General features: G+C 41.9%; 1 protein-coding gene across 3 annotated transcripts; it reads left to right on the top strand.

Moving 5' to 3' along the window:
• The first annotated feature begins 310 nt into the window (after nt 1-310).
• On the top strand, nt 311-9,427 carry LOC109401281 (acyl carrier protein, mitochondrial). Of its 3 annotated transcripts, none has more exons than XM_062842592.1 (3): nt 311-647; nt 921-1,046; nt 9,068-9,427. In XM_062842592.1, exons 1-3 carry the CDS (start codon nt 486-488, stop codon nt 9,245-9,247), a joined length of 468 nt encoding a protein of 155 aa, XP_062698576.1. In that variant the 5' UTR covers nt 311-485; the 3' UTR covers nt 9,248-9,427. The 3 variants fall into 3 exon arrangements, with proteins under 3 accessions (XP_062698576.1, XP_062698577.1, XP_062698575.1); XM_062842593.1 differs by lacking the exon at nt 921-1,046 and adding an exon at nt 728-841; XM_062842591.1 differs by having other exon boundaries at nt 329-647; nt 918-1,046.
• Nucleotides 9,428-9,782: the final 355 nt, after the last annotated feature.

The following is a 9,782-nucleotide window of genomic DNA, read 5'->3' as shown; positions in this document are numbered from 1 at the left end:
AGTACCCATATATGGGTAAAGTCAATTTTTTTATATTATGAGTATTTATTACCAATAATATCAGTATAATTTACCCATATTATGAGTATTGCATGCAAAACCCAAATATGGGTGAATCAACTACCTATTTATGGGTAAACTGATCTTAGCGTGATTGTTAAATGTGTTAAATAACCATTTTGACCGAAAATCGACTTAACTTTTCTCAATGTAGTTCAGTATGCAGCCAACTTTTCCAACCACATCGCATATCCCGTCGTCCTGGCAACGCTGCCACGCCAGCTGTCAAACTTACAAAAACACCCGTCTTTCCATAAAAATTATATAACTGATCTAGACCAGTTCGATCCGCACTTTCAGAAGGAGGAATATTTTCTTCGAGTCGCGAACTTTTCTCTTTCGCGTTTGTGAATTTCGTAAATCCGGAGTGCGAATCCGTGGTGTATCGGTCCGCGAGAACCCCGTCTAGTCGGTCAAAGTGAAGAATGGCGTCTCTAGTGCACAGCATCCGCTCGTTGGCGTGCCGGAACACTCCACTGCTTCGATCACTCGCCGTCCGCACTATCTCGTCGTCGTCGGCTCTGCAGCAGAGAAGTTGTAATCAGAGGATTCTGGCCCAGCCTCAGCAGCTTCTGTCAAACTTTGAGGTTAGAAACCGTGAGAACAAAATAGCCCCGAGACCTGTTTATGTAATAATTGATTGGTCTAAATGTCGGATTAATTCCAGCGCCGGGAAGGTTTCCGTTCCGTACGATATTACTGCTCGAAGCCGAAGCTTCCGGAAATCCGGGAGCGGGTGCTGAAAGTGGTGGCTGCCTACGACAAAGTTACTGCCGATAAGGTGCGCTAATGTTTTTGTTTTATTTTTTGTTTCTCCTACTGTGCGTCTCCTCCGGATGCGATGCGTGCGGGAAAAGCAGCAAATCGGACGTTGGCAACTGGAGTGCACCAGAAGCTACAGTGCTAAGGAACCCCTCACCCTGCAGTTGATCAAAGAACGAGTGCTGCTGGTGCTGAAGCTGTACGACAAAGTCAACCCGGAGAAGGTACGTTTCTGAGCGGCGCGGTGCGGATGGGGGACGGAGGTGGTGACAACCCGTTTTTGGGAGGATCAGCTGGTTTGGTCGTTCGTTATGATGGATCTTTTATTTTAGTGCTGCTGCGACTCCCAGTTGCCAACTCCACAATTTCCCTAGTTGAGGTGTCCCCAAATAGTGTTTGAATATGTTATATTGCTCTATCTTGGTACCTACTTTACTTTCAGATACACTGATAGTCCCACTTCCGTCAAACTCGCAATATGCAGGGTTTTCCTACAGAAAGGAAGTAAAGCCCCGGATTAAAATCTCTAATGAAGATACAAAAATACTCCAGTAGAATTACTCATAGGAATCCTCTAGAAATCCTTTAAAGGTCCTTCTGATGCTTTTTTTTTCAGGAATTCCTTCAAGAAGTTCTCCAGGGATTCCTACAGCAGTTCCTTGTAAGGTTTCTCAAGAAACGCTTCCTGGTATTTTCCCTTGGGATACTTCTATGGTTTTTCAGAATCCCTCCTGAAATTTCTTCTGCAATTGTTTTTGTTTTTCAATTGTCAGGGATTACTCAATGATGTTTTTCTGACATTTCTATTGGAATTTCTTTAGGTTTCCTGCAGTTTATTCTAACAAAAGTTTGTTCTGGGGTTCTTCCAGCAACTTGGCCTAGTACTCCTCTAAAAGTCTAATAACCTTCAATAAATGCTTTCAGGGATTTCTCTAAAACCTTTTCTGGCATTTCTTCTGGAGATCCTTCTGATTTTTTTCAACAATTCTCGGACTCCAGCTATTTTTGTGAGATTTTTTTAGAAGTTCTTTTTCAGTTTCCTGAAGCAGTTTGGAAACGTTTAGTTTTCAAGAATTTCTTGTATGGTTCTTGCATAAATTTTCTTTGGGATTCTAGAAGAAAATCCTCCAGGGATCCCTTAAGGATTAACTTCAGGTATTTCTCCTGAAGTTTTTTTTAGTGTTTTTTTTTTCAGGAATGCCTTTTGCTTTTGTAATTCCTTCACTTTTACTTTTCGGACTCTCTGAAAATTCCTCAGAACTTTCTTCAGGTATAATTCTAGGAGATCGTTTTTGTAGTTTCTTTTGAGATGTTTTCTAGGATTCCACCAGAAATTCATCCTGAAATCCGTCAAGGAGTACCTTCTGAGATTTCTTATTTTTTTTCAGATATCTATGCTAGAGTTCCTTCTGAGGTTTTTTAGGGTTCCTCAAGGTTTCTCTGAGATTCCTCTCAAAGGTCCGTTTGAGATTCCACAACTGACTCCTTTTTTTCTCAGATTTCTTGTGAACTATCCCTGAAATTTCCCAGAAATTCATTTTTTTTCCACAAATTTCTTCCGGGATTCCTCAAGAAGAATCATCAGAGGCTCCACATTTTTTTCTGCGATTTTCATAGCACTCCTTCTGGCATTTTTTTCGGGAATTCCATGGAGATTCTTTTAGGGGTCGTCTAAAAGTTCCTTCTGGAATTCCAGAGAGAATTTCAGATGAAATACCAGTAGTAATTCCAGAATCAATTTCTCCAGGGATTCCAGAAGGAACTCAAATGTAAAAAAGTAAGGTCGTGAAATCTCTGAAAGAACTGTTTATGAAATTTCAGAAGTATTTCCTTGACAAAGTTCTTCTTGAAAGATTGTAGCACGCCCAAAAGTCGTTTGGGAACGACTGGCGGTCTACTCCGCAATAAGGGACTAACACTCCAAAAGAACACGCATGGGACTACCGAGCAGCATTCCGTTGTACAAACGAATGGCTTATGCGCCACCTCTATTGAGGACCATTCGCACGTTCGATTGCCCGGTATGAGACCTAACCTCAGGTAGGTTCAGTTCGATCCTTGGAAAGGATAAGAAAACGGTTCGGCTGTCCCCAATTTCACCCACATTAGTCTTACAGATGACAATCTCTTCAAAATACCATAACTAACGACTCTCCCCTAATTGAACCGGTTATGAAATGTTTCCGGAAAGCTTTCGCGTCTCATCATCGGAAGTTTATCCATCTTCCAAACCAAATACCGAAACTGCTCTGGAAATATGTCCAACCTTCATAGAAAACATCACTCAATTTAAAATTCAAAACTAAGCGCGCGCAGTGGAATCTTTCAGGAAATTAAGGAACTTCCTAAAGATAATGAAAAGAAATTTTGGTTTTATGTGAAATAAATTAATAGAGGTCACATGAGTCAAATGAGCGAATATAAGGGTACTCAGGAAGACCATATTACTCTACGGTCTGTGAAGATCACAAGAGGAACCCCGTGGTGGAAGTCTGATCTGGCGAAACTCAGGAAACAATGTAGAAAGAGTTGGAACAGACGACGTTCGGCTGGTTCGGAGGCTTTCAGGTCAGCTCGCAAGTCCTACAGGAAAGCTCTCCGGTCTGCTGAACGATCGGGCTGGAAAACCTTTGTACAAATGTTTCCAGTTTGAGTGAAGTCAGTCGGTTAAACAAAATCTTAGCGAAATCTAAGGATTTCCGAGTGTACGAACTTCGTTTGCCAAATGGCGATCTGACTTCCTCTGATGAGGAAGTTCTGGAATGTTTATTTCAAATCTTCTGGGGCAGATGGGATTTATCCTATTTTGCTTCTCAAGGGATTTGATTATTTCAAACACGTTTTGAAGAAAATACTTGTTTGCAGTTTTGCTACAGGGTATATTCCCAAATCTTTGGCGGGATATTACTGTGAAGCTCATTCCGAAACTGGGTCGTGCGTCGTATGAAGAAGCAAAGAGTTTCAGATTTATCAGTTTGACCTCTTTTCTTCTGAAATGCTTAGAACGCATTGTGGATCATCACATCCGTGATGTTCATCTGTCCAACGTGCCTCTTCATGTGAATCAACATGCCTACCAATCTGGTAAGTCCGCTGTGACTATTTTACACACGGTTGTTAACGATATCGAGAAAACATTCGCTCAAAACCAATCTTGTTTGGGTGTTTTCATAGATATCGAGGGTGCCTTTGACAATGTGCCTTTCGATGCCATATTGGAGCTGCACGGAGTCATGGTATATCTCCAATTATTTCCAATTGGATTCATCAAATGCTCAAAAACCGATATCTCTTCTCGACATTGCGTCTAGCAGGGATTAGGAAATTGAGTGTTCGGATGGATGCTTCCAAGGGGAGTCTTATCCCCGCTTTTGTGGAATCTCGTAGCAGATACGCTATTGAGGCAACTCAATAATAGCGGTTTTCCTACTTATGGTTTTGCCGACGACTACCTAGCATTGTTAGTTGGTATGTGTACATATCACCATCCTTTTAAACCTGATGCAAAGCGCCATTCAGGTTGTTGAGGGTTGGTGTCGCCAATATGGCCTTTCGGTTAATCCGAGTAAAACATCTGTTGTTATTTTTACGGAAAGGCAGACGGGCTTGGTGGTCTAGTGGCTACCGCTTCTGATTCGTATGCAGAAGGTCATGGGTTCAAACCCTGGCCCGTCCTTTTCATCCTACTTTGTATCTTTCTATCCACTTTCTCTCGCTCTCTCTTCTCTACATATACAAATCATGTATATTCATATGTTCATAGCCATCGCTAGAACCAGAAACGAATTGAAAAAAGTCGTTTCCCTCCCTTCCAACTTCCACTCACAGCACAGTGTATATAACGCCTATCAGTTATGCAACCAAAGCGTGCTGTGCCGCTTGACCTTATTCACCTTATTCACCACACAATCTATCACGAATACTATAAATAACCCTATCCATGGATCGCATCACCGACCCAACGGTGACTCCCAGATCTCCCATCCTTTCCGTCTAACAAATACCCCCCAGTCCGTGCTGCGTTGTGGGGACGCAGAGTGCTCTCGGTCTCTAGTAGCAACAACCAGTACACTCTAACATTCCTTTCCCTTCCCAGCTGACTATAAGGACTTGGCCGGCGCCGTTATTGATCAAATATGCATGAGCTGCTAAAATTGCACTTTGAGAATAAGTGGAATGTCCCAGCCCCTTATTCAGTTGGATCTCAGTGCAACTGGTACCAGTTCAGATCAATCACGGAAGAGCAACCATTGACATGTCTAGACCAACATTTGAAAAGGGCGGAAGAGCCAAAATGTAAACAAATCACTTTTCAGCATAGTTTGATGAAACAACTCATAAACATATGGTTTTTCCTGACGTTAGCTCAAAAATGAGTTTCCACTTCTGGAAAACAATAATTTAAATAAAGGCGGATTTCCACATCTGATTTTGATCACTTCATTTGGTTGTTCCGCCAATGATCTTGCGCCTTTGAAAAAATGCACAAAATTGTTAACACTGTTGAATAAACAGTCGAGAACATCATCTCGCCATTCATATTTATCAAATTTACACAAAACTTTTACTCCCACTTTTGATTAAAGTCGCCCCAAACTACTTACACCATTATTGAAAAGCCTTCGTCATTACGTCGTGCTTCGGCGCCCATCAAAATGTCTGAGTGGAAATCCGCCGCGCACTTATTGCTCTTGTTGCGCACGGATGGTTCTTACGCCCAAGATCAAATCGTGCGTTTTTCATCGTAAAATTCAATAAAGTCGTTGACTGACTGCAATAAGTGGCGATAATATGGCTTCAATGTCTATTCAGGATATATTTTCTCCAAAGGATTTGGATGATATGCAGCTGGTAAAGCTTCAGTGATAAAAATGGTCTCAAATCTATTGACCGGCATAGGTCACAGCAGGTAGATTCAGCAAAAGGTGATATTGGGAACCAGGCCCGTGCACAGAAAAGGCGACAAGGGAGGGGTTTTACCCAATTTTAGCAAAGGGTGAAGGAGGCCTTGTGTATAGAGTATCGGCAATGGGAGGAGTTTAACCCCCATCCGTTGTGCACGGGCTTGTTGGGAACATAATATGGTGCCTGCGCTTCCCCATCGGTACTGTAGCTATATTTTTTTTTTCAACGCGCATTATGAACAATGGCAGGGACAACTCCCTCCTTTGCTGTACGATACTAGATAAACTGTAAAGAGTTGTTGTTCATAGATAAGAGCTAGAATATAGATTTCAATCGAAATCTGATTTCCATTGCATTTTACTCATTGTTTTTTTTACCACTCATCGTAGGCAACGTCAAGAGAAAATTTCCTTCCTCCTCCATTGTCCAATGTCAGATAAACTTCAATTACAGTGACCCCACACCGATGAATCACCTTAATTTGTGTACACTATTTATGAATCACCATGTTGATCAAATGGAGTGATCCATAGACTGTGGTCATTTTTGCCGATTCATAAATTGTGGGGTCACTGTAGTTACTTTTAGTTAAGAAAGCTTCAAAATTAATTTATTGCGGTGGATTAGGTTCAAAATCTATTGCATTCCACTAATTTCGATACAAAATTTCTTCGGGCGTAACAACAAAAGCGATCGATTCTAGGTAATATTGACCAGGCGTAATTCCAGTGCTGGCGATCAAGCGGCGTAGCATGTCGGGCGTAATGACCAATGAGTTTCTATTTGGGCGTAATTTTCATTTCATTCATTTTCTTCAAGGAAAAACGCTTGTTTGTACTTTTTGACATAAAATCACCAAGAGGATAGTGTTTTCTTCTAAAACAACGAAAAAGATTGAGTGCACACGCACAAAGTGTTAAATAGGAATTAGTTTTAGATTGTGAAACTTTGCAAGCGTTTTTCTCGATTCTAACATTTTGGATATCCGCCCTTTTCACATGTTGGTCTAGATGTATAGTCAGAATTGATCGTTTTTTTTTGATCGTGTTGTTCTTTTCACGGAAAAGCGAAACCGTAATGGTGTTCGACCTTTACGTCTCTTTGATTCTGATATCAATGTGACTGAACAGGTAAAGTACGTTGGAGTCATTCTTGATTCCAAGCTTTCCTGAACACCTCATATTGAGTTCAGAATCAAGAAAGCTTTTATGGCCTTTGGGCAATGCAGGCGAACCTTCGGTACTACTTGGGGTCTAAACCCCAAGTATATCAAATGGAATTACACAACTGTGGTTCGGCCAATATTGGCCTATGGATGTCTTGTGTGGTGGCAAAAGGGTGAAATGAGAACGATCCAATCAAAGTTAGGCCATCTCCAAAGGATGTGCTTAATGGTGATGGAGCGTTTTCTTCAACTCCCACGGCCGCTAGAAGTTCTCTTTGACGTAGCCCCACTACACATTCATCTCAAACAAGAAGCACTTTCTTGCACTTACCGTCTACGGGTACTCGGTCTACTAGAGAAAACTCCTGACCGCACATCAACACACACCTCGTTGTTTCCACTTTTGGTGAATTGGGACAAAATTGCCCTTGCTCCTCCAAGTTATCTTACAATTGCTTGTAATTTCCCATATAGGACATTTTCCACGAAATTTCCACCCCGCGAAGAGTGGACATCTGGATATCTCGAAAGAAGTATTCCAGACGGCATCGTATGTTATACCTACTGATGGCTCCCTTCTCGAAGGTCGAGCAGGTGCTGGTGTTTATTCTCGTGAGCTAAGGCTGTATCAGTCTTACTCACTTGGTAGACACTGCACCGTTTTTCAGGCCGAAATCTTTGCTCTTATGTGCGGAGTGCAATCGACACTTCAGCAGCACGTAATGGGCAAAGTAATATACTTCTGTTCAGATAGCCAGGCTGCTATTAAAGCACTTGCGTCGGCCAACTCCAGATCGAAGATAGTTATCGCTTGTCGAACTCAAATCGAGGAGCTGAATTCAGCAAACGCTGTTCACCTTGTATGGGTACCTGGCCATTCTTTCATCGCTGGAAATGAATTGGCTGATGAGTTAGCTCGCACTGGAACATCACGTGACTTCATTGGCCCTGAGCCTGCTATTCCGATATCGAAGTGTTGGGTAAAGCTTCAGATTCACACCTGGGCTGCCACTTAACATAGACAACACTGGTAGTTTGGAGTCATGTCGTCAAACCAAATTGTATTGTACTAAGCCATCTCCAAGGGTGGAGAAGTATCTTACAAATCTGTCAAAGCAGAATTGCAGCAGCCTGGTATTGACTGGCCACTGCCGACTCAGCTATCAAATATTCAGCAAGCTGATTCATTTGTATGTGATAGATGTGAATCCGATTATGGAACTTCGTATCATTTGATATGTAACTGTCCAGTTTTTGCGCAACTGCGTTTCCGATTATTCGGTAAACACTTATTAAATGAAACTGACTTCAGAAACCTGAATCTTTAGGATATTTTGTTGTTCTTAACCCGCTGTGGTAAAGAGCTACAGGCTCTGTTTCGCTTTATGCGTTAATACAGTGCCCTTTTCAGGGCGGTGTTTGAACCCATTGTGGCACGCTTGTGCGTTAGTACCCTCTTCCAGGGTATTTTTTTCCTATTTCCCTACCACTCCCTACCCCCAACCTTTTTCTTATTTCCTTCTTTTTCCCTCAGGTAGATGACGAAATAGGCTATTATTATGGCGATGGCACAAATGTCCCAAATGAAGGATAACGTGCCTCTGGAGCCGGCCTTCTGATACCTGATAGAGATCATCTAAAAGTTCCTTCTGAGATTACAGAAAGAACTCCAGATGAAATACCAAAAGAAAATCCAGGAGTTATCCCAGATAAAACTTCTCCAGGGATTCCAGAAGGAATTGAAGTGTAAAAAGTAAGGTCGTGAAATCTCGACAATCGATCGCTTTTTTTCTATGACTTACTTATCAGTCTGTGGATTTTTTTTTTGTTTTGGAAGGTATGCGATTCACTGTTCAGCATTAAAATTAGTTTGTATCTGAATAGCATTGATATTGTCAAGTCTGTACCAACACCCTAACCCACACCAAAATACCCTTCTCCTATCCCATGGCGTTTGTGTGGTCAGCAAAGACTATTCAGCCACTACCCCTCCTAATCATCGGCTTTGGAATGACTTGCGCTCTCATTGCCCCACCAAATGATGAAAATGAAAATGAAAATAAGAGCATCATGACTTATCTAACAGTATTTCTGAACATTCTCTCACCCGCTAGCATCGTTGAGGCGCCTCGCATAACAGCATTTCTAATCGAACCTCCCCCCCATCTGTTTTAGCTGACCCTGGAGTCGCATTTCATCAACGATCTCGGCCTGGACTCGCTGGATCATGTCGAAGTGATAATGGCCATGGAGGATGAGTTCGGCTTCGAGATCCCCGATGGCGACGCGGAGAAACTGTTCAGACCGGCCGACATTGTGCAGTACATTGCCGACAAGGAGGACATCTACGAGTAAGTCTGATGGGGGAATAACAACAAAAAAAAAAGTGGAAGAACGCCTCCCGGGGCGGTAGAATATCGTTGCTGCCTGGATGCTGCATATGTTGTTTGAAAAAAAAAACATATGCTGAACACATTGTGTAGATTATAGTTTAAACGAAAAGGAAATACAATTTTGAATCAACGGCCAGAAGAAGGTTGGTGTTGAATGTTTGGATGATTGAGAAAGCATTATATAATACATACCCGGGGAAACGTATAACTAATAGTGTGGGTCATCGGAAGCGTTTTCTCAGATCAAAGCTTTTTTGGTTCCGTTTCGGGTCCTGAGTATCTGTGCAAAATTTGAGCACGATCGGTTGCGTCTACACTTTGCGCATTGCAATTGAAATTTGTATGGGATTTTGTATGGGAAAACATACTTTTTTGCATTTTAGCCATAAGTTGAAAAAGTTTGTCTGAAACTTTTTAACCGATACCGTAAAATGATAGCTTAGGATGTTCTGAAGAACTTTGTTGAAGACCGCAAAGCTATCCGATGCTTGTGAAAA

The sequence above is a fragment of the Aedes albopictus genome, chromosome 3 (genome assembly GCF_035046485.1).
Source record: "Aedes albopictus strain Foshan chromosome 3, AalbF5, whole genome shotgun sequence".
Taxonomy (NCBI): domain Eukaryota; kingdom Metazoa; phylum Arthropoda; class Insecta; order Diptera; family Culicidae; genus Aedes; species Aedes albopictus.
Note: the sequence above shows the minus strand (reverse complement) of the source record. Positions and strands in the feature narration are given on the sequence as shown.